General features: G+C 35.3%; 1 protein-coding gene across 1 annotated transcript in view; it reads right to left on the bottom strand.

Moving 5' to 3' along the window:
• Nucleotides 1–10,038: 10,038 nt before the first annotated feature.
• The window catches only part of COL1A2 (collagen type I alpha 2 chain), a 37,055-nt gene continuing 21,041 nt past the window's right edge, over nt 10,039–26,052 (bottom strand). Inside the window, 23 exon segments of the mRNA XM_049785197.1 lie at nt 10,039–10,338; nt 11,227–11,469; nt 12,500–12,684; nt 13,311–13,569; nt 13,875–13,982; nt 14,101–14,154; nt 14,619–14,726; nt 15,018–15,071; nt 15,204–15,311; nt 15,403–15,456; nt 15,830–15,937; nt 16,551–16,658; nt 17,407–17,568; nt 18,630–18,683; nt 19,501–19,554; nt 19,934–20,041; nt 20,138–20,191; nt 20,289–20,342; nt 21,062–21,115; nt 21,824–21,877; nt 22,513–22,620; nt 23,945–24,043; nt 25,347–25,391. Of these exon segments, the coding sequence (XP_049641154.1) occupies nt 10,192–10,338; nt 11,227–11,469; nt 12,500–12,684; nt 13,311–13,569; nt 13,875–13,982; nt 14,101–14,154; nt 14,619–14,726; nt 15,018–15,071; nt 15,204–15,311; nt 15,403–15,456; nt 15,830–15,937; nt 16,551–16,658; nt 17,407–17,568; nt 18,630–18,683; nt 19,501–19,554; nt 19,934–20,041; nt 20,138–20,191; nt 20,289–20,342; nt 21,062–21,115; nt 21,824–21,877; nt 22,513–22,620; nt 23,945–24,043; nt 25,347–25,391 (2,382 nt within the window). The 3' untranslated portion in view covers nt 10,039–10,191.

The following is a 26,052-nucleotide window of genomic DNA, read 5'->3' as shown; positions in this document are numbered from 1 at the left end:
ACCCACCCTACTACCACCATCTTCCCAGCTAAAAATGAGAGAGAGATAGAGAGAGAGAGAGAGAGAGAGAGAGAGAGAGAGAGAGAGAGAGAGAGAGAGAGAGAGAGAGAGAGAGAGAGAGAGAGAGAGAGAGAGAGAGAGAGATTCTCCACAAAGTTCCAAAAGAAAATAATGGCCACTGGTACTTCTCAGGTAGTCTGTTCCTGACAAATACATCTGTGGCATTCTCAGAAAAAAAGAGGGGACAGATTTCCCTTTCTGCATGAACTGCAGAAGCCAAATCCTACCCTCTATCTCTGTGACAGAAATAGCCTAGCTTTGTGACTTAACCTAATCAAACTTCTAAGTCATCAGATTGATTCTAGGTTATAAATCCTGGACACGTCAAAATCTTATAGTAGCGGCAGTCCAGTAGTATCATAGGAAATTTGATGGGATGGTTACATAGTGATCTACCAATATCTGTTAGCCTGAAGAGTAATGCAGAAAGCTCAACTAGCACCAACCACACAGCTCAGAATATTCTTAGACACGGACTTTAGTAAACCATGAAAATATATAACAATAATTTAAAATTGGCCTGTATTGATCTAAATTTTTAACAATTCCATTTGCCTTTTGCTGTAACAAGTAATAGGAAGTAAATCTGTTTGTGTCTACATGGAGTTAGGATATGGCTGTGTGTGGGGACCCTGGTGAGGTAAGGAAAATCTGGTGGTAGGATTAATATTTGAATATTTAATGTCTGAAATGATTGTATTCTAAAAATCTTGGTAATGACTATGTTATAATAAAAATTAGGAAAAAAAGAAAGTTGCTTTCCAAAATTAGATGGACCTAATGCCATAAGGCAGAAAGCATTTGAATGCAATTTGTCCTTTTTTAATCAGAAAACATTTTAAAGGTGGAACTGTGGGTTTTGTTTTGTAAAAATTTAGACTGACTTGCAAGCTTTTAAATAAAACTGGGCACTTTTGCATGGAATGTCAAGGGTCCACCAAAATTGTGAGAACTTGGAAATTTGGTTATAATAGTAGACTCTGGAGTCCGATTAAATTGTAGTTGTTATATAATTTTAGGTCATTATAGTCAAAGAAGATAGAAACTTGTGGAAAGGTAGCAAGTTTTTCTTGTGGTGGAGTTTAAAGCTGTTAGGAAAGTACCAGGCTTGTGAAAAGATAAGAGTAGCAAAAATAGCAATAATAATCATAAATTCCACAAGATCTATGACTAGTTTATACAATTTTTTTTCTAATTCTAACAATCTGGTATGTAGTGTCGTATTTTCCCCATTTTACAAGTGAGGAGATAGCGAAGACAGAATTCAAATTCAGACACCTCCTTTTCAAAGTTGTAGCTCTTTTGTTACATATTCTTGTCTCCGCTACATAAAATCTCTAAGACCTCTGGCCTAAATTCTAATTTAGGGTTATATTACATTTTGAACATATATGCAACACTGTGTAACTCTAATGACCAAAAATGCTGTCTATTTCGTTTGAGCTTTGTTTGCTTCTTGTTGCCTTCCGTTTACTTGCTTCTTGTAAAGATACTAAGAAGAGATTACATGAGGGTTGGAAAGAAAGGCAACACTGAAACCATGAAGGTAGACTCCTATAAAAGGATAAGGAAGGTTATGCTCTCCGGCAGACAGGAAATAAGCACAGGATTCAGTTCTATTATCTCCTCCAAAATTTCATTCACTGATGGTGTTCTGTGGCAGTATTAAAAACCCAGGGTGTTCTATTATCCAATCAGCAGGGGGAGTAGTGGACTTAAAGTGACATCCCGTAGGGAGAGAAAGGCCATCCATTCAGATTAGGGATTTGAGTAGATGTTCTTATTCTGCCTGGCATTATTAGATTCCACTTAAGAAATGAATTTTTTTTATGTTATTTATGATCAATTAAGTTTTTAGATACTAAGAGCAGTTCTACACCAGAAAAAAAATCCGCCTATGGTAAAGTGCATTTTGCGTTTATGAATTTTTGAAAATACGTAGTGAATTGCTATTTTAAGGATACTTTTCTAAAAACCATTAAGTCTTAATCCTGAACAAATTACTCTTATGTTTTGTGCTTGAATAATAGCTCTGTTTGGGAGCAATCAGATGAGGAGGAGACTTGCTTCTATGAAATGATCTGAGGGTCCCTGAAAAACATATTTTAATAATTGCTCTTAAAACTTTTTATGGTACTTGAAATTGCAAACCCATTAAGATACATTTTCAGGGCCAGAGCAGTGGCACAGCAGTAGGGCGTTTGCCTTGCACACGCGACTGACCTAGGGCAGACTGCTCAATTCCCCGAGCCAGGAGCAATTTCTGAGTGCTTAGCCAAGAGTACCCCTGAGAGTCACCAGGTATGGCCCAAAAACCAAAAAAAAAAAAAAAAAAAAAATTCTCTATCACTCATCTCTCTTTATCACTCTTACGTATCTATAACACACTTATTTGATCTAAAAAGAGTAGTTAATTAATTGATCTCCATTGAATTTGAATGAACTCACATAGGTATGTGATGTGTAAATACCTATTTTAAAAAGTTCTATAGACAGGTACATTTTGATGTACTACAAAGAAGAAGATGAAGTCTTAAGGAATCTTCCTAATCAGTGAAGCAAAAACTGTAGAGTCCATAACTTGGAAGTTGAAGAATAAAAGACAAACTACTATTTTAATCTGCACTGGTACTGATTATTTGTCAGGTCTTACGATAAGAGAAATATTATGTTCTTGGCCTGGAGAGATAGCACAGCAGCGTTTGCCTTGCAAGCAGCCGATCCAGGACCAAAGGTGGTTGGTCTAATCCCGGTGTCCCATATGGTCCCCCGTGCCTGCCAGGAGCTATTTCTGAGCAGACAGCCAGGAGTAACCCCTGAGCACCACCGGGTGTGGCCCAAAAACCAAAAAAAGAAAAATAGAAAAATATTATGTTCTGAGTAAGAGATTCTTGTCATAGTTCATAGAAGTTTGGGGTTAGTATATATTAATATAGTCATAGTTAATATAGTTAACTAAATAGTTTATATATAAAATGTATTATTTATAACTATATGTATTTAATATAATTAATACAGTCATAGTTAATAAAAACAAGGATTTAATAAATACTTTTGTTGTTTACGTTCATAGACATAAGTTTTGGCTGTAATTCCTTGCAGCAGATGAAAATTCTGTGGATCCCATTCAAACAAAAATATGCACAAATACAATTTATTACTTGTTGTTTTAAGAGTTCCTTAATATTACACCCTCCCCCAAATCTATCATGAGTTCTTGTTTAGAGCAGTACTTGTAGATTGGAGGGGTGAAAGGGGGGTTCATATATGCCCCATAGGTTTGTACAAAATAATACTTGTGAGTACAGCAATTTTTTATTTGTATTTATTTCCTGTCTCTTAAACATAATATTATGTGTGTAGATTTTATATCGCATATAATATGTTATTTCCAGATATATTTATATATAGATGAACACAATTAATTGTAGAACTCACAAATTTTATGAATAGCCTAACTAATAGCATAACAGTTTTATGAATAGCATAACTCAAAACTTAGGGATTACCAACTTGGAAAGCATAGTTGTGCTAATTATAATTAAATTCTAGGCTTTGGTATCAGATAGATCAAATCAAGAGGTCACGATTAGTAGTGGGAAACTTTGAACTTAATAATGACAATCTGGGGGGAAAATTATTGTGAGTACGTACAATGTCACCCTGTACTTTTACACAGACTTCTTTCATCAGTTGGAAGTTCTGCTCTAAAAAATAGGTAGAACAGCTATGCTAATAATATACTAACAAAATTCTCACATAACCTAAGAGATAATCTATTTTTTATTAGGTTTTTCTATTTTGTTTCACTTTATAATGGTATTAGTTCTTTGTATGTATTAGATAATAACTACTTGTCAAATGTAAACAATGCAAATAGCTTCTAACCCAGGGGTCTCAAACTCAATTTACCTGGGAACCGCAGAAGGCAAAGTCGGGGTGAGGCAGGGCCACATAAGGGATTTCACACAAAAAAGGGACAGCGGGCAGGAGCAGCGAAAATGACGTCTGCACTAGGTGCAAAGTATTCGGGATTATTTGCTTACCGAATATTCGCAATAAAAAAAATCACATTAGTAAAAAAAAAAAAAAACCGCAAAAAATTGCATTAAACATTTGCATACCCCGAACAAAACGCGATTTTTTTCTTACTAATGCGATTTTTATTGCGATTATTCGGTAAGCAAATAATCGCGAATACTGCGATATGTGAAGGCCGGCCGCGGGCCACAAAATGTTGTATGGAAGGCCGCAAACGGCCTGTGGGCCGCGAGTTTGAGACCCCTGTTCTAACCAGTTTGTTGACTTCCTTTTTCTCTTACAAAAGATTTTTAGTTTTACTCTAGCTCATTTGTCTATTTTTTCATTTGCTTCCCAAACTGTCAGAATGGACATCCCTGAGATTAATGAGATCACCTAATATTTCTACTGTACATGTTATGGTATATTAAATTCAAAACCTCAAGATATTTGAAATTTTAGTCTATTATGTTAAAATAAACCATATGTTCTATAGTAAGATCAAATTAGTTTGGTTCAAGGTCCATTTATTTGGTCTACGGTGTTAAAATTGATCATTTTTGTCTATGGTGTTAAATATTTTAGTTGAATTATTTGCATGTAAAGTAAATCTGAAAGACAACGAAGGCATGTAGATGGTCAGCAGGCATATGAAACAAGGCTCACGATCACTTACTAGAAAACTACAAATCAAACTGCAAGGACATATCAAGTCTCATTGTGATAAAAGTCTATAGTAAAAAGATTAAAAGCAATAAGTGTTGGTGAAGATACAGAGGAGAGGGAAATCCTTATATACTGTAATAATATAAATTGCTGTAGTCTTTATAGAAAATGGTATAATTATTTCTTTAAAATCAAAAGCCAAATTTCATAGGATCCAGAAATTTCACTCTTTGAAAAATATGATAATTAATAGAGAGGAAGAAAGGGTGGGAAGAATGGGTAGAGAAGTGAACTGGATATTGATAAATGAGCTGTGGTGGTGAATTAAGTGTAGCGTATACACATATAGATAAATATATTATAACTGTACCGTGCTATCTATATGCTATGCTATACTATATAGCACGAATATGCTATAGTATAGTTATACTATACTATAAATAATAATAATATAAATAATAAATTTTTATGAAAAATATTAAAAATAATAATATAGGGTCAGACGATAGTCCAGCAGTTAGAGTGTTTGCATTGCATATGTCCAACCCTAATTCTTTTCTTTTTTGGAGGTTTTTTTGGGGGGTTAAGTTACATCCAGTGGTACTCAGAGGTTACTCCTTGGCTCTGCACTCAGATATCACCTCTGGCAGGCTCAGAGAACCATATGGGATGCCGGAATTGAACCCCGGTGACTGGGTCGGCTGCATGCAAGGCAAATGACATACCACTGTGTTGTATCTTTGGCTGTTGCATGAATTATTAGTTATAAAGTCCTAGTAGTGTGTATGGTGAAGCCTTTCTTGGCCCAACCCGGCACCTGCAGCCCCTTTGGCCCGTGGGTCTGTAGATTCTGGATAAAGGGTGAAGAAATGATCACAGCAGTCAGAGGAAGTTACAGGAGACATCAGCTTTACTGTAATAAAGGCCTTGTAAGGTCCTAAACGCCATGTGCATATTCTTCACATAGCCTTCAAACTAAGCAGCCTTTTTCCTGCTCCTGCATCCAACATGTCTCTGTCTCCCAGCTGTGGGAGATCTCACAATCCAGGTAAGATAGGCAGGAAGTTTGGGGGAGGGGTAACATCCGGCCCGTAACTTTAATCCTTGACACCACATACCACCTTCAGGTGACTTTCTGGAGACCCCTAGCATCACTGGATATGGCCTGTTTGGTCCCAGACACTACAGGGCTGAGAAGCACTCCATCCTCAGGTTATCTTATTGTGCCTCTGACCCCATTGACTTAGAATTGACAAGAATGACCCCAGAACCTCTGAGTACTGCTTGGAAGCCCTTTCACTACCACCAAATAACCATAATAAAACAAAATAGATTTTCCCAAGTGTCCTTGATTAATTGTAGAACTGCTGTTCAGAACCTTGACTGCTGACCATGAATTATGTGCTTATTTCTCTGAACCACAGGGATAAGTCAATCACTATGTTATGTCTATGGTCCCATAGCTGCAGTTTTAGGTTCTCCCTGAGGTCACAGAGTTGTTGAATCCCTGGCTGATCAAGACACAGGAATAGACAACGTATTTTAACTTTTTGATCAGAGATTCAAGAAGCTGAGCTAACAATTCAGTATTAGCTCTCTCTTGTTGGCGCTGTAATACCAACATATTTCAAAGCAGATAGAGGACTCTGGAAGGGTTTAGATGCATCTGTGCACAAAAAAGATTTACAATGGGTTATTAAATGGGAGTTTTGAGGCTGGCTTCACAGGAAGTGCCAACAACTCTTTCTCCCAAATTTCCCCTGGTGCCACTGTCAACAGCAAAGTACTCATCTAGATGGATCATTTTTCTGACCCAAAATGACATTTTCAACTTTTCTTATATATAATCCAATTTCTGAACTTCCTTTTCAGTATTATTAAATGGAATAACATAAAAAAGTCTTTTGGCATTAAAGATAATAAATGTGTTCAACATTGCTCAGATGTGTTTGCTTTGTGTTAGAGTATTAGCTATATTGATTCTAGAATTTTAAGTGACCCCTTTTTCCTTTTTACCAGATTTGATTAATGTCTTTTATCCCATCTTAACTATTTACTTTTTCTCTTCTCATGTGAAGTCTTTTTCTCTATTTTTTTTCTTTCTCTTTTTCTCTTTTTGTCTTCTTCCTTCTCTTTCACACTGGTACAAGATAGAAATAGCTGACTTTCTAAGAGTTAGAAAAGAGTAGAAGGGTCTCTTGGGCATGATAATTAGCTTCTTCAGAGTGTCCTAGAGGTACAGAGCTAAACTTTCACAACATTGTCTAGGTCCTAAGAGTACTTAGTAGACCTCCTGACTTGGTAAGTAGCACAGTGTTTTCATCTGTGGCTTCCAGAGAAATCTCAAGGTAGCTTGATGACAAAATGAGATCTCTGGCAAGAGCTGTCCAGATAAATATCAAATATCACTTTTAATTGCACAAGACTGTTAATTTCCAGGATTATATCTCAATAACTAATAGTGCCTTCTGAGAATATTCTTAGAGGACATTTTATTTAGAACTATGTTTACTCATTATTATCATGTCTTTCCACAACGGAACTACAAGCTTTATGAGGATGTTTGCTAACTGCTTTGGAGAATCCTCCCCCCTATACAGAATTGTTGAGTCATGACTGGTGATCACTCGGGTTTATATTTTTCTTCATTTTCAGAGGATGGAGGCTGGTCACCTTTTCCCTGGAGATTACACTTTGCTAACAATTACTTTTGCTTGTTTGTTTTATTTTTGGGGGGGCCACACCTGACAGTGCTCAGGAGTTACTCCTTGCTCTGCCCTCAGAAATCACTCTTGGCAGGCTTGGACATCCCTATGGGATGCCAAGGATTGAACACTGGTCCTTCCTGGATCAGCAGCATGCAGGGCAAATGCCCTACCACTATGCTATAGCCCAGCCCCATTCTGCTTATTAAATATTTATTTTCATAATATTCTGAGTACACTTGTAAGTAATAAGGATAATATAACATTACAAATGTAGACAAATTATTTCTAGTTAGTCTATGAATGCAACTACTATTGTTTTATATGCATATTTAATTTCTAATGACTAAATGAGTTTATACTGAAAATATTGTAAGCATCTTATTCTAAGTATTTTATTCTTAATTGCAAGATGCAAAATTTATTGTTTTTTGTTTTATATGCATAATTATTTCTTGTAATTTTAGTTATATAATAGCTTATTCCCTATTGTTCACAAATAGATGTACCATAGTTAAAACACTATTCCTACAGTAAATCACTTATGATTAGCTTATTTATTAATAATTATCAGCTTACACATTCTCCCAATTTTGATTGTTTGATAACTGTCATTATTATTGCATTTAGCCTAGTGTTTGCTTATCATTGATGCTCAAAAAATGTAGGTTTTTTTCTCTTTCAATATTCTTGCCTTTTGTAACACCATTATGGTTGTTTCTTGTACTATATGTACAAGTATATGCTTCTTGTACTATATATATAGGTGTACTATATGCTAAAAGTCATCATATGTATTTGATCCAGAGATTTCTGTTTGTCATGTACATTTACCATGACCATTTCAATCACTAATTTGCAGGGTTCTGATCACAAGGATTTTGTATTTCCTTATATCATTTGGCAAAGCTTATTGGTTGCTTTATATCAGATGTAGTGTACCAGAGCAACCTTGAAATAACTCTACCCAATTAGTGAACATCATAATTTTGCAGGATGCTGAAACATTTTAATTTCTTGCTAAGTCTTAGTTGGCAGTCTTAGTGGTAATTTCCCAATTTAGGGTTAAAAGGACCATAACTTAGAATTACACCTGGTCAGAAGACTTTGCTAACTTTATTTGGAATATTAAATTTTTGTCATAGTCAGCCTTTCACTTTTAAAACTAATTGAATCCTGAGATGACATAACTGGAGGCAAATATTACAGTCACAATTATGTTCTGCAACAGGAAATAAGGTCTAAATGAATCTTAACATTTTACTTGACACATTATTATGTGTAAGTGTATTAAAGATGTTATTGAAAAGTGCAAATGAGGAAAAATGAACTTGATTTGGCAGGTAGGTGTTCATGGTACTATTATCCACAACTGTCTGTGCTGATTGACAGTACACTTATTACCTCTTAATAGACATCAGTCTCAATTGCATGGGATTTAAGTGTATGTCACTTTTTACTGCATATTTGAAACTGTTTTAGTTAATACTATTAATTGTTCATAGACCAATTTTCATCCACTGTTTTAAAGTAGTTAGTAGATAATAAACCAAAAGGTTTATTTCTCATAGTAAACTTAGGTCAATAATGCCATGTTGCTTAGGTACTATTTTATCTTGATTTTGGGAAATGTTTAATAATGTAGAGAAAGAATCATTCCCCACATTAATATACTTGGAAACTGAAACCCAGAAAGGTGAATTGTCAAGGTCAGATAAGGAGCACTGCCAAATTGGAGCTCAGCTCCCAAGTCCTTGTTCTTTGCTCTTTATACTATGGAAAGCTAATTTTTTTTCAAAGTACCCTTTTAATGAGAAATACTTGGTCTAATGATTAGTAGAGATGTTATATTTCACATTTATATACAAAGATCAGTAAAGCAAAGAATTTTACTCAATATTTTCTTTCGGAAAACCAAACATGCTTTATTTAATTTTTCACAAGTTATTTAAACATCTCACATATACAAAATACAAATTAATTTTTTTGCTTGTCTAAGAACAAGGCTTTTTTGGAGGATGAGAAAAAATAAAAATAAGGCTAGCAAAGAACACTTGCTAAATTTAAAGAAGAGAAAGTGTGGGGCAAATGATGATCTACATACTTTTAATTGGGGATAAGATGTAAAGTATTGATGCTAGACCAAAAATAAAAAATGTATAGTACAACTCAGTACAGTATTAAGATGTATTAATTTTGAAATTCTTCTAGCACCATCAAATTCTTCAAGTATCTGAAATATTAATTAGCACCTCTGGATTTTGAAAAAATAAGTACCTCAAGTCATCTCTGTCTAGGTTAGCACCTAATGGTATATATAACACTCACAGGAAAGTGTTTTGAGGTAGTTTAAACCTTTGGAAGCTTGGGTTTTAAACTTCCCTCTGGAAGATATTCAAAAGCCACAAGTGGTGCAAATGTTCATGGTTTTTATTTTATTTTAAAATTTTTATTGATTCATTTATTTTTACAAAGGTTGACATTTTCCACAACAGATCTAAGAGTGCTGAAAAAAAAATCCAAATCTTTGGGGAGAAGGGGAAAGGAATGGGAAATTAATGAAATAATATTGCACAATGCTCTCTGATCAAATCCTTCTCCTCTTTGATCCACAATTTAAGCAAATAGATGTGTAGAAGAAATGGAAGGATTCAGCTTTCAGTTAAAAAAAGAAAAAAGAAATGGCGAGGAGAGAAAGTTTTATCAGATTTCTTTTTAAAAAAATTTAGGTTGAGTTCATTTATTTGAAACAGACTGGGCCAATGTCCAAATAGAATTCTTGGTCGGCACCACCGATGTCTAAAGGTGCAATATCAAGGATAGGCAGGCGAGATGGCTTATTCGTTTTGTATTCAATGACGGTCTTACTCCATTCATTCGTCTTTTTCTGTTTAACAAAGAGAAAAACATCAGAAATTAAACTTAGCTATTAATGTAGTACTCTTTGAGGTTAAACTAGAATAGAATATTTTTAGCTTGTGTCATTCTAAAGACGTGTATTTGAACCAAAAATTTCATCTTTGAAGCAGTAACACTGAACTGTTTCTTTGAAAGAAGCTTCTTGGAGTCTATTTAAAAACTAAAAACTTATTTTAAGTGATTTTTTTTCAATGATAATTTTAAGAAAGTATGTGTGGTGATGGTGATAGTGCAGAAAACTAGATGGGTATGTAGTATTGCTATTAGTAAATTTTAATGTTTCTCTAATATATAGCATTATGAGAAAATTTAGAAAAATTAATTGTAAGCCATACTAGTAAGTATAATTAAATATATATAACTATAAAATATATCATAGGCCATGTAAACCCTAAGTAATTTTAAGTTATGTGCATTATCATCATTTAAGATATGTATATGAAAAAAAGTTGCTAATATATGGATTTAATATGTATATTTAACTCAGAGAATTTTAGAAGAAAAATTAATTAAATTTAAAATCTTTAAATAGCTCAGGGTTTATACCTGGCTATGTGCTCAGAAATCGCTCCTGGCTCAGGGGACCATATGGGATGCCAGGGATAGAAGACAGGTCTGTCCTGGGTCAGCAGCATGCAAGGCAAATGCCCTACTGTTGTGCTATTGCTCCGGCCCCAAATTTAACATTTTATTTAATTGATCATTAAATTTAAGTTATGATCTGAATTTAAATCAATATTAATAAAAAAAACCAAATAAGGTAGTTTTTTATCTGCTCATTTAATGGTTTATTCTATTATTTTCTCCACCCCATTTCCCAAATAGGCACTATTCCCATTTTTTTACTATTACTTACAGAGCAGCCATCTTCAAGAACACTGTAAGTGAACCTGCTATTGCCCTCAGCAACAAGTTCAACATCATTGGAGCCTTGTAGAATGACAGCTTTTTTCAGGTTGCCAGTTTCATCATCCATATATGCAATGCTGTTCTTGCAGTGGTAAGTGATATTTTGAGAGGCATGGTTGGCCAGTAGGCGCATAAAGGCAAGTTGGGTAGCCATTTCCTTAGTAGTAACTCCTTCAATATTGTATTCAAACTATAGGAAATAAAATGGGGGTTTGAGGTAAGTGGAGAAGAATTTATATACTAAGAGACAAACTTAAAAAGTCTATATAAGAAGAAATCATGATCTCAAATTGAGCCTTAGAAAACATTGCTCTAAAAGGAAAACAAATTTACTTGTCTTTGAAGCATGAGTTATTTAGAAGGGTTATAGAAATAACTTGGTTAAGTCAGGATCATTTCAAAAAGTTGCTTGGGAAGCTGGAGAAATAGGAAAGTGGTAGGGCCTTGCACACAGCTATTCCAGGTTGAATGGTGGTTCGAATCCTCGAATCCCTTATGGTTCCCAGAGCCTGCCAGGAGTGATTTCTGAGTGTAGAGCCAGGAGTAACCTTCTATTGCCGCCGAATGTGACCCCAAAACCAAAAAGTTGCTTAGTGTCTTAGACAAGGTTTTATATATTTTTTTATTTTTGGAGATGGGAATGTTTGGGGCTCATTTGAGGTACTCAGAGATTACTCCTGGTTCTGTGTTCAGAGATTAATTCTGGCGGTGCTCAGGGACCATACACAGTGCTGGGAAAGAAACCACGGCCAGTAATGTGCAAAGCAAGCACATTACCCTTGTATTCTTTCTCAAGCCCTATTATATTTCCTTTTTATATAAAAAGTATTAGAATAAGGGAATAAGACTTCTTATTCTTCCTATTTTGCAATTTTTGCTAGAAGGCATTTAAAAGTGGTTAACGGTTTAACAAAATTCAGGAAACAGAAGTACTGGTATAAGGCTCTATCTTGATGAATGCTTGTGTTTAATACTAATTCATACTAAATGATTATACTTTTTAAATTATCAGTTAAGTAAAATTTGAATAATTCTAAATTGTGTATTTCTGTGCCTAAGCAGTCCATCTTTAAGCTGTAATAATAAAACAGAATGTGTGAAATAGCAGTGTTTTCAATAAGCCCATTTGGACAAGAATTAAAATGAAAATAATTAAAATGAAAGCAATTTTAACAACTATTTTTTTTATCAAGAGAAATAATATTTGTAGAATTCTTTACCTGAGTCCCACCATTGATGGTTTCTCCAAACCAGATGTGCTTTTGGATCTTAGAATTTTTGTACCAGTTCTTGACTGGGATGCTTTCAGGTTGAGCCTTGATGCAAGTTTCACCAGTAGAGAAATCACAGTGTACTTTGATAGCATCCATAGTACAACCTTGGTTAGGATCAATCCAGTAGTATCCTTTTTAAGAAAATATGATATATATTATTAAACCTTTCACTGGATGGTACATAGGTTAGAGTAACTAATAATTGAAGGCTTTGATTCCCACAAGACTTTAACTGTACTTTCATTGTCTGTCACATTTAACAGGAAGGCCATTTTTAAGATCAGACACATTTGACTTTTCTGTCTTCCATAAAAAAATGAAATCAGGGTATATCTTTTGCTAAGAGAATAATAAAACATATCTAAAAAGATGTCAGAATGGATGTGAGAAAATAATGCCTCATTAATTGGGCATGATTTCACATAATGCCATTTGGACACAAATACATTTTCTTTCTTGGGAGGGGTACATCAGGCAATGCTTAGAAGTTATTCCTGGCTCTGAATTAAGGAATTTCTTCTGGTTGTGCTCACAGGACTATATGGGATGCCAGGATTGAATCCTGGGTAAGTTTTGTGTATGGTAAATGCCCAACTTGCTGTACTATCATTCCAGCCCCATATAATTTCATTTTAAATGCCCAACTTGCTGTACTATCATTCCAGCCCCATATAATTTCATTTTAAATGCCAATATATACTCATTTGAGAAGTCCCAACTTGTGAGACACATGCCTGTCTTGGACAACTTGACCTACCACTGCTCCAGTCTGGGTGGCTCAATCTCAAGTCACGGCATGTGCGAGCTGGGTTCTTCCTAGATCCTTCAGGAGTAAGAAGAGTCTCAATTTGATTGTTGAGAGATTTCAGTGTAGCATCAACTTCATAATCCTTAGGTCTGAGAGAAGGTGGTGAACGAGGCTGGTCAGCCCTGTAGAAGTCTCCTTCAAAACCAAAGTCATAACCACCACCACTAGGACCAGGAGGGCCAGGAAGACCAGGAGGACCAGGAGGGCCCTGCAAAGAGAATGGGGAGGCTTAATGAATAGTTATAGGGTGAGATACCAATGACAACATATTTTTCAATTGATTGGCATACTGAACAGTCTCTTGTGAGAAAAAAATAGTTCATGTAAATAAATAATTTCTTTCCCACAAATTTGCAAGAATTAATTTAAACATCAATGCATACATTTTTACATATTTTAGAAGACATAGAGCAGAAGGAGACTTGTTTAACAGTTTGTAATCATCTTGCTGAGATGGATAAAAATGGTTCGTAGCTCAATAATGTGTTCTGTTAGTTACCAAGTGACACTTACAGCAGGACCTTGGTTACCCTGGGAACCACGAATGCCAGCAGGTCCAACTGTGCCAGGTTGTCCAGTGCGACCATCTTTGCCAACAGGGCCAGAAGGACCAGCAGGGCCCTAAGGAAGAAAGATATCAAATCTGAGTGAGCCAGCAAAACCCTGAAATGGAGTAGAGGTCTGAAACTCCCTCCAGTAGGCTCTATTTCAGAGATACATGTCTCTTAAATTGACATACCCTAGGACCAGCAGGACCCACGGAGCCAGGTGCACCTTGATCACCATGGTGACCCTGCATAAAAGAAAGCAGAACAATCACACTTTCAGAACATTTGTCAATAAATAGATTTTAAGACACTGAAAAGAACTTTTTGGTTTCAGTGGGCTATATTGAGAAAAATTGCAATGTGAAGTGGAGCTCTTTTATCCCAATACGTCTTTTATAATTATTTTTTCTTACAAGCTATTTCGGCAGTGTAATATTAGTATTTCTTCTAATTATATTATTGTAAGTGGGGTTGAAGGACACTGATGTCAGGAGATATTAATGTATGTACATTTTTCTTTCCCTTCTTAACCCTTACATTTTTGGGTTGGAATAAAATAGCATTATTTCTGGAAAGAAGTACTTAGGGAAAAGAAATAAAATATTATGTCAGACATTTAGAATAAAAGAAGTGAAAATCTTTGGAAGGTCATTCTGAATTGCAGGCCTGTAAGGTCAGAACACATGCTGGATGTCTACATTTTACTTACAGCAAGCCCAGGAAGACCTTGCAATCCATTGTGTCCCTTTAGGCCAGGAAGACCTCTTGCTCCTTTATCACCAGGCTCTCCCTTGTCACCTCGAATTCCTTGTGGTCCCTGTAAAGACAATAGAAATTTCACTCACTTTCTTTATAAAGGGGCACATAGTTTCCACAGTTTAATCTGTCTAATCAAGACATGTGGTGTTTTGTCCCACCTCTTAATTTTTTAAATCTGCTTGAATTGCCTCTAATGTGGTTGGTTATATTTTCATAAATATTTAACAGATACAGACTACATATTTTAAGAATATGTCATCTAGACTATATACTATTTATTTGCTCATTACTGTCTGGACAAATCTTCCTTAAATAGTAATTTGTAAAGAAATCTTCACCGTGTACATACACTAGGGCCTCTTGGACCAAAGGCACCAACAGGACCAACTGCTCCAGCAGGACCCTGTGAATTAGAAAAGAAAAATGCAACTCATTAGCCAAGCTCAAGGAAATTCTCCCAGAGAACCCTACAGTTCCCAAGTGTGGGAATATTAGGAGTAAACTCAATGATGACAACACAAAGGGACAAACTTACAGGTTCACCACGATTTCCATGTTTGCCAGTGGGGCCCACAGAGCCATGAGGACCAGGTGCCCCCACAGCACCAACAGGACCAGCATTGCCAGGATATCCACGCTCTCCCTGTCAAAAGCAAAATTAAGGGTAACATCAGTGTGGCCAATTTTTTTTTTTACTAATTTTTAAATTAAAGGAAGTTAGGAGATGTACTGACCTTATGTCCAGCTTGACCATCACGGCCTGGGGGACCATCACTCCCAGGATTGCCCTTGAAGAATAAATCACACCAATTAGAACTGGGAGTAAATGCTGATGTACACCAGCCTTTGCATTTTAGCCACTCTTTTTTCATGTCCCAAAGGCACTTCACATCACAATGCACAAGTGAATCCCCATTAAAAATTAGGAACACAATTATATAAACCTAGTTTTTTCTTTAGGTTTAAAATATTTTAGTTCAGCTTTATTAATGGGTAATTCCTAATCCAAATAATAGTAAGAGTGCTAAATATGAATAGAATAGTATAGAGAAATCTATGATATTGCTTAGAAATTTTAAACAAAGCCACCTCACCTCAGGCACAAAGTTATATGTGATGTAATGCCTTTAAGTTTTAGCTTACAAACTTAGATAGACTCACATCACGCCCAGCTTCACCAGGAGCACCATTGACACCAGGATTTCCCACAGCACCAGGGGGACCACGGGCCCCAGGAGGGCCAGAAATGCCAAGAGGTCCAGGTTCACCCTAAAGTGGCAGAGAAAAAAATGAAACATTACTCTCACTGGGCTGGGTATTAATATATCCATCTTCAAACAATCCTATTCATTCTAATTGGCTGAGAATAAATATATAGATTGTGAATTACAAACATGTTAAGAAGTGTACAGTATCACCCTTTCTCTCCTTTTACACATCTAGATGGTCAGTTTTATGTATAAAATGAGCCAATTATTATCATAACCTTGCACCTCCCAGAAAAGAATTTATAAAGTTGGAGTTTGCAATAATGTAAAAGGTTAAAAGGGATGCAGAATTTAATTCTTCCTACAGGATAACTGATGCCAGTATTTCATAATGCAGAGGAGTAAATGAATTAGAACTTATATAATTCTAAAACATGTAAAAAGAACAAAAATCACTCTGCATAATGTTAAGCTGTGTCTGTATAGCATGCGTCTAAGTAAGGTGGTATTAAAGCATCTTAGACAAATGACATGCGATTTGTATAAAGAAAATGCCATGAATAAAAAAAAATCCTTAAGTAGAGTTATTCAGTGATCAATTTGTCACATTTAAAGTGGCAGCTTTTAAAATCTTTTACTATGTTAATGAGAACAGAATGGTGTCAAACACTCACCAGAGATCCTGCAATACCTGGTAGACCACGTTCACCTCTGGTGCCTGGGAGACCCAAAATACCAGGGGAACCAAGAATACCCTGAGGTCCTGGTGTGCCAGGAGGTCCCTGAGCAAGAAGAAAAATATTGAATATTACTGGTAAGACCTTGGTTAATAACAGAAGGACTATAAGTCTAAATATATTTTGGAAAAAACTAATGACTTTCCATTAGTAGAACAGATCATTTGGTACAATTTCTCTTTAGTGATGACAGTAAGATTCTATCTTAGCACATAATTTCTTTTAACCTAGCCTTTCCTTGAGACCAGTAGAATAAGATCTTAAAACATATGCGTGAGATTAGTGAAGCTATTTGGGATAGTTGGAATAAAGCTTTTTAGATTCTCTCTAGGAAAGCATGGGTCTTTAACTGACCCACGGTTAGTAAAGGCATTGATCAGAATAGCAATAATTCTGGATAATTCATAATTAGGGAAGTGGCTAAATTCCTTAAGTTTAACTTAAAGAACTGAAATAAACAATTCATAAAAAAGAAAATCTTACTGATAATTATTAATGGATAATAGAATAATGATAGTACTCAGGTTTTCTAATCCTTGTACCAGTAAGGTACCCTTAACAGTTTAAAAAGACATTCTGAAGAAACAATAAAGTTCCTTCACTTATTGTTACCCCTTCCAGTGCCTTCGGAGCATCTGCTAAAACTGTAACTAATGTCTGCTGGACAGATTTCCTCCCTCAACTCACCTCCACTTTAAAACTATGGTCATGAAGAAGTATATACTACTGGAATATATGTGTAAGGGTTTTAATTTTAATAGTTATTAAGAAAGAGATATCTAAAACTACTTACAGTAGTACCAGGTTCTCCAGATGGACCCTTCTCACCAGCAAAGCCTGGGAGGCCAGATGCACCTGTTTCTCCAGTTCGACCAACTGGACCCTGGTCACCACGAGGACCACGGAGGCCTTCTTTACCAGCAGCACCAGGAGGGCCAGGGGGCCCAGTAATACCCTAAAAGCAAATATACAAGGTCACTGATTCTCTGTTAATAATCATTATGAATCTGCAAAGGAGCAGTAGTAAGTAGAGTGTTTAGGTACTAAGATAATATCAGTAAAAAGTAATAAAATAAGATCCTGAGAGTTTTAGGAAAATGTTTATGTAGGATTTTAAAGTTTCTTTCTTGTGCTTAAATAAATTATAAAAATATAAAGGGTTTTTTTCCTTATAGAAAGAGAAAGTCTCGTCCCTTTTATCTTGAGGCTGTAATAAACAACTGAGACAGAGTTGTGGCAAATATTAATTGAGAAAAAGAAATGTGCTGCCCATTACCTGGCATATGGGAATTGAAACTTTGGGAAATTATGAGTTGTTGTAAATGAATAAGATTTTGGGTTTTGGGGGGCTCTGCTTATTTCTTTTTGAAGAAAGTCAATACTGGCATTTTGTTCCTAATTGAGGATCACCTATTCCCTCAAATAGGTTTAATTAAATGTTTATATGGAATGAGTATTTTTCTCATGAACTTGTAAAAGGATTCCAAGAAATCAACATCTTTGCTATTTTTCCCAGAAACTTTAGCCAGAAGACTTATTCCTTGGTAATTAATTAAATTATCTTGAGTTCTGACAGGTGAGTATGAATCAGAATTAAATTAGAAACAAAACCATCTTTAAATTCAGGAACCTTAACAATAGAGGCAGAATGTTAGCCATAAAGGCTAATTAGATATAGAAATATTTGATATTTGGTATTATTAAATATTAAATATTTATTTATTATTTGATATTGTTTATCAAATAAATAATAGTTCTTTTTATTCTTAACAGAAAGCATACCCTTAAAAGGTGACTTGTGTTCACAAGAATCAAAGCCTTTTTAACTGATATTATGACATATTATTTGTGATCCTTTTGCCTTCATGGGTCAGAAAAACAGATTTCAGACCAGGAAAGCAGTAACCAAATATTATTAGCATGTTTTCATGTAGAGTTTCTTACCAGTTTCCTCTTAGCTGACAGAACATTTTTGCTAGAAAAAAAAAAGGCATATGTTTGATTTGATTTACTTACAGAAGGCCCAGGGGGACCAGTCCTTCCAGCAGCACCAGGGAAGCCAGTCATACCCTAAAAGCCAAACACACTGACAGTCAACATCAACTCAAGGGATTTGGGTAAATAAAATATTTCCTTTGGAAAATCCTCAATTGATATGACCAGGGATGGGCCAAAGAGTAAACAATGGCAGCCTTCAATGTGTGTTCCTTAATCTGAGGCCTAAAAAACTTTTTCTACACTGTTTCCTAATTAGCATGTTTTAAAGTTTCATATATTACATTAAGGGTCTTATGGTTCTTTTGAAAAAAATATAGTATAGCTTGTTGGTTTAAGAGCAAGAGGACATTATGCTCTTATCACACGCTGATGCACAAACATTATTGAATGACCTAGCTGACTACCAAGGGAGTGGATGCAAGGCAGTTTTGTTTATAGAGGAAGGTACAAGTGATCTAGAACATAACTGCTCTAAGAGAAGGAAGAAGTCAGTGGAGCCTGTTTCTGAAAAGGAAGCCTGGGTCCCTAGAAAGTGATTTTGATAGTCCTGGATGTCAAGTAGAAAGACTTGGTCAGGCAAAAGAAGAGGCATCAAAAGGATAAAGAGTATCAAGTATTTTACCATTTCACAATTAAACTATCTAGGATTAACCTTGTTTATTAACTAATGTGAGGTGATAGGAATATGCACAGCACTGAATTCCACCTAGATTATTATTAAAGTCATAAATGTCAATAAGTATCTTTAGCTTCAATACTGAATTGTTATGATTAGAGTGAACTTGAATTTCAAGTATTATTATTATTATAGTCTATATTCCTCCCCAAATTTCAATTTGTCCCTAACAGTTTTCTACATAAAAGATATGAGTCTATACTGAATACTTACAGGGGGTCCACCATCACCACGACCTCCAACAGGACCAGGGGGACCATTTGGACCCTGAACAGAAACAAGAAGTCAAAATCACAAAACAATTTTAAAAAATGCTTTTTCTCTTCCAAATGAATTATTGTCATGGTAATTAGAAGCAAATTCAGATATAAAAATGCTCATAGCAGTATTATATCAATTAAAATCTCTGATCCAATATATCTATCCTTATTGTAGTACTGAAGAAGTAAAATAAAGGAATCTTTACAAAATGTTTAGAAGTAGTAAAACATTGTGCAGTTGTCATCTACTATCTTGTCTATTTCCTGATGTATGATACTTGATTGATATGTTAAATTACATTATAATAATTAAGAACTTTAAGATTTAAAGGTTAAAAAATTAAAAAAAATGATTTAAAGATTTGTCTGCTAAGAATTTGACTTACAGATGGGCCAGCTGCTCCAACAGGGCCTGTAGGACCGACAACACCATTTTCACCCTTGGGCCCTTTGGTTCCTCTCTCTCCTTTAGCACCAGGTTGACCAGCAGCACCCTGTTGGAAAGAAACGATTATAGTTTAGATATTCTAACTCATACTACTTATCAATTAGGGATGTTTTCAGAATAACCTTCATTATCTAATACTCACAGCAGGTCCAGCAAATCCATTGGGGCCAGCAGGACCAACTTCACCACGTTCACCCTAGAGAGAAAAATGGATTTCTCAATGTCTTAGCAATCTTAGTTTCATCAATGCCAAAAAAAGTGAGGTATATAACAAGATCCAGGTTTCTACTTACAGGACTGCCACGAGGACCAGCAGGACCAGCAGGACCAGCGGGACCAGCTTCGCCCTATTGAGTACAGAGAAGTTCGTTAACATACTTCACATAACTACTTTAAGAGGTAGAAAAGAGAGAGAACCATGGAAAACTATGGACTCATTAAGACTTTGAACTTGTGTTGGCAGACACAACAATGAGCATTTCATTAAGTAAAATCAAGTGTATTCTTACTGTGCCAAATGTTGTATTTTGGAAGATAAAGTGGTATTGGTTATACATATACAAAACATTACAAATAAGTGCCCACAATGCCAGAAGAAAGATATTTTAATGTTTAGGTGGACACAAAGTGGATCTATTTTCTACACTCTGTGCAATACAAAAATTAAGACCTATTTTAAGTAGAATGTTCAATGTGTACATATAATATGTACACTATGTAATCTATTTATTTTAATTACTTGATTAATTTTTTTCAATTGAAGAGTCTGAGGAAACTAAGATCATCAGGGTATTGTTAGTGGGGAAGAAGGAGAGCCTACCAAACAGACAACAGAGATTGCAATAGAGGTCAAATTGCTGGCACATCTATTGAAAAGGAAAAAGGACTTCCAATACATGACATTTGTTTCCCACTGTCCCTTTACAGTAGATAGGCTTTAAAATAAGTGGACTTTAAACCAAGTCACATAAACTAATTGTAGGGTTTCTAATGATTAGTGCTGGTAGGACATTTTAGAGATTGCTATGAATTTAGAGAGTAGTAGCCCAGGGAAATGCTTACTTACCCGGTCACCAGAAGCTCCAGAAGGACCTGGGGCACCTACAGCACCAGGAATACCCTAATTCAAAAACAAAAAAGGAAGTTTTACTAATAATAACATGCCTTTACCATTAAAAGTGAACCTTGATGTTTCCCCTTGTTGTGCTGAAGAGTAACTGAACACTTTTACTACTCAATTTGGGTAACTTCAAGAAAGACTCAGATGCAATTTAGTTCTAATTATCAAAATGATCAAAAGCCACTGGCTATGTTCCCAGTGATAAAGTTTCTAAAGTGATAAAGGTTATGAAATGTCTAAGGCAAGGATAGGTTAAAAACTTGGAGGTTTAAAACATTCCCTGAAGAGCAGCAAAGTGCAGCTTCCTTTAAAACTACTTGGCTTGTGATTCAGATGAACACCTAAACGAAAATGCACAGGGACTGGCAGTTCTAAGAGAAAAGTGGAGAGAAAGGAGGTAGCTAGGACCTGGAGGAATCAGGAGGCCAATATTCTTAGGCTAATATTAGGCCTTTTTGAGTTTAACAATAGCAACTAATCATTGGTGTGCTTCTTTTAATGCTAAGTTCTTAGGACATACATTTGAATAAGGGACTTTATTGGAGGTTCTGGCTCTTTAAAATGTAAAAGAATTACTGTTTTTCTTAAAGCAGCATAATAAACAATTCCTTAAAATGCTAATAAACCTCCTTTGTCAGTTCTCTTTTGGAAAACTTCTCAATTCAAATTGAGTGAAATGTCAAAAACCAAAGAGAGAAACATACTCACCCGAGCACCATCTCTGCCTGGGCTACCGATTTCACCCCTGAGACCAGGTTCACCCTAAAAGCAGAATACAAGAGCAACTCTTTTTTCACCAATGTTTTATTTAAATTAATTTTAATGTTTTTATATAACCTACTACAAATGCTTCAGTCATTTAATATCTTTAACAATGGATATAGAATGTAGAATGAGGGAAAAAATAACAATTCAAGAACCCTTCTCACATCACTGTTAAATGTTCTCTTCTAATTTCCATATACCCTCTTGAAGCATAATCAAGCAAGGTACAAATTCATGTGGACAGAATTAAAAGGCGCCATCACAATGGGCTTCAGTGCCTGATCACTTTTATGGCATAGCTAATGCAGCAGCACGGTTGACAGCTGTTCAATATAGTTTATTCCCATTAATTAGGGCAGGATGAGGCATTATTGTTAGTGGCATTAAAATGAGCCGCATGTATTACTCGACACCATCTGTTTTCCTGAAATTCCATGGTAGCAAAGAATTTTGCCAGATTAGTGAGTTTAGAAATGCGTAGGTGCTAGGTGGCAGAGGCAAATGTATAGATAAGATAGCAAAATGTTATTGAACCACCTGCCAAGAAATAAAAAAATTTGAGTGTCCTTGTGCAGTCTTCTTTGCTAGAGTTTCCCAACAATATGTATTAAAGTCTAAGAGGAAGATGATACCTTATCTCCCTTGCCTCCAGGTATTCCAGCAGCACCCCTCTCTCCTGGAAGTCCACTACCTCCAGATGGACCAGCAGTGCCAGGAGCACCAAGCACACCAGGTTCACCCTTAAATCAAACATATGTGAAGTCGATTATTTCAAGTGACTCTAGGAGAAAATGAAGACTCAAACTCTTAAAGGATTTCAATTTAAACATTTAATAGATAGCATTATTGCCTGCTTGGAGATACAAAGGAAGGCTACTGAAAGGAAGGAGACTGCATAGAAGATGCTATTAATGACATGGTGACTATAGAGGAGAGGGTGGTGGGAGTGAATAGTTATTTTTCGATTAACTGAGCCCAATCTTAAGGGACACAGGCATGGAAAAGAAGAGGACAGAACAATGAGAGGAAGAGATTGAAAATATTTGCCACAAACATTTTTCAAGGTTAAGTCTCTTAGCCCTGACAGGAATTTGGAATGAGTCCCCATCAACTGGGGAGATTGTTACATTTTTATTTCCTTAAGAGCGAAGACTGTCGCTTCTATTTTATATAGGATCCTACACTCATACTTAAAGTCTATTGACTAGCTACTTAGATAAACTCTTAAAGACCTATCTCACAGAATCCTTTTCTTATTTCCTCTATCCTTTTTTACCTGATTTTTGTGATATTTTTCAATCTCCTTTCAATACCAAAGTAACGTTTTACAGTTAGTCTTTACTCTTTTTTCAATAAGAGTCAGAAGTAATGTTACTGTTTTGTCTTTATTGTGGTTAAGTGTGTCCCAGAAATGTTTAATTGCCTTTATTTTAAAACAAACTAAAAAGATTCAGATTTGAAGTAGTCTTAAATTTGTGTTCTGGTTAGAGTGATGTTATTGTCCAGTTAAATTTTATCATCATAACTTTTAAATTGAAATGTAGAGTAGGTTTTGGTGAGAGGTGACTGAAGGGGAAGGGGCACTCACCTTACAGTACAGTAGCATGCACTTTACCTGCTGGACTATTTCTCCAGTCTTTACTTTTTGAAAATTTATGCTATGCATCCTAAAAATTTTACTCAGAACTTTACTAAAGTATATTGAGAAAGTTAAACAGTTTCTTCAGAAATAGTGTCTATCTCTCTCTCTCTCTCTCTCTCTATATATATATATATGATATATGTGTATATATATTTATATGATGTTTCCAGATTAAAGCAAAAGTAGTAGCAAAGAGGGTAAGACATATATATGTGTGTGTTTTTGTAGTATACTGGGATTTCTCATTTTTGGAAGAGTTTAAGTATCCTGGAGTAATATGCCTATTTTCTGATATGAAAAATAATCACAGAACTAGAAATAAATGAAAATGATGCAAAAATGTTCCTTTTACTGTGATAAAGAATTTATTTATTAGAGGGTAGACTGAACCAAACCAGCAATATAGACATAGAACATGATACCTTGTTTCCATCAGGCCCTGGGGGTCCAGAAGGACCTCGGCTTCCAAGAGGACCAGCAGGACCAGCAGCACCACTTTGACCTGGGAGACCTCGCTCCCCCTGGAAAAGAAATATTAGAAGTGTCACACTATTCACTCACATTCAGAGATACAAGTTTGCATATGCAAGTTTGTACATAATTAGTTTTTGAATCCTAGCTATCGTTTATTATTTTTCAGGGGAAGCCCACTCTCAGTTGTGCTTAGGGATCATTCCTGGCAGTGCTCAGGGGATTAGATAGAATGTCAGGGACCAAATTCAGGTTGCCCAAGGGCAGGAAAAGTGCCCTGCTTATTGTAGTCTCTCTAGTCCTACATGTATTAGTGAATTATAACTTCTTCCCTTAATTTCTCTACTCATAAAGGGAAGAGAAGGATAAAATAATCTCTAAAGTCTTGTTTATCTCTAATTTTCAGTGAGTCTAACTACTGAAATGTGTTGCTTTGCAGTATACTATTTGAACTTTAAACTTCAGTTGTTTTTTATTCCCCCTTTATTGGTAGATCCATACATAAAAATAGATGCCAGTATGCATAGTATTTAAGTGAACGATTGTCCCATTTTCTAAAGTTTGCAATGCCAAGTAACATTAAATAGTTCCATATCTTTCTTCTCCCTTTGTAATTACATACAATAATGACATAACAGTTATGATATTCTAAGGATGTATTATGCATATTATGTCTGTGCCTGTACATTAGCTAGCTAGCAAGCTAGCTTCTGATTTGCATGAAAATATTACTGCAAGCTCGAATTCCATGGTCCATAAGAGCCAACACATAAGTTCATGCTGCATGTATTTCAAAGGTCCTTATTATCATTTGTTTCTGTGGCACTATGGTTTCTGTGGTGCTGAATTTGGACATTCAAGATACATGATAAGTAGTCAGAAAATAGGATACATTAGGGTCAAACTAATCATACCAATTATTCTAATAACCACAGACACACCAAAGTCTATTTTATTTTTATTATTTACTCTTAATTACATTCCTTTTCAAAAGCAGACTCATGAATTTTGCTGTAGGCTTTGAACATCAACATATACTGCAAAAATTGACTTTAAATCATAGGAAGATAATATTTTTCCTTGGCTTAAACTGCGTCACTACCATAAATTTATAATTAATATCTATATAAATCACTAGATAAAATATACACATTAGTTAATTTATTTTGCTTATGACTGGTGTATTTTAAATAGAAAATGTGAGAAATGAACTAAACTATAAACTTAGAAAATTCTTTTTAGAGATTATGTTTGGCCACTCAAACACAAAACTTGCTACAAGATTTGTACTTTTAAGTACTACTAGCTTTAAAACTTACTGTGAGAAATTTATGATAATTAAGTAACACTTACTCTTGGGCCAGCAGGACCAGGGAGTCCAAATTCACCAGGGAGACCCTAGGCAAAACATGGCAATAAATTAAGAATAAAGTTTATGTACATCTAAATCCTCTTTTGATTATGATATTTAAAAAGGTTTTGAAGAGTAAAATAAAGCTGAATGATCTGTACCTGTCTAAGTATGTTAGTGACTAAGCCAGAGAACTTACAATTATGGATGAAGTCATACTAAAAGTGACAATTCCATGGATACCAGAGATATATTTAGCTAAAACTAGCATCAGAAAATTTAGTTTCTCACTGCTTTTATAAAATGGACAAAATAGACCCCCTCCTTTGATAATATGCTAAATAATGATAAACAATGTCAGACATTACCTATTTTTAGTTACAAAACAAACTGCTTTCTTAGTAAAAATGATCATATTCTGGGCATTACCCAGGTAATTGTATACCCAAGTGTATCTCCTTTATTACTGACCAGCTGTTTCTTTCATGTGCCTCACTGTTGACAAAGGAGACCAGGCCACAGAATGTAACTGAATTGAGGCACATTCATCACAATTACAGAGAAAATGATTCAGAACTCATGTCCTGATTGTAGATAGCAGTGTCATGTCTGAATGCCAAGAAAAACTTATAAAGCAATTTTTCAGGGGCTAGTTTGAACAGCACATTTATGTTGTTACTATAAGGAAGGAAAGAATCAAAGACTTTA

This window comes from Suncus etruscus, chromosome 1, assembly GCF_024139225.1.
Source record: "Suncus etruscus isolate mSunEtr1 chromosome 1, mSunEtr1.pri.cur, whole genome shotgun sequence".
Classification (NCBI taxonomy): domain Eukaryota; kingdom Metazoa; phylum Chordata; class Mammalia; order Eulipotyphla; family Soricidae; genus Suncus; species Suncus etruscus.
This window is presented reverse-complemented; position numbering and strand designations above follow the sequence as displayed.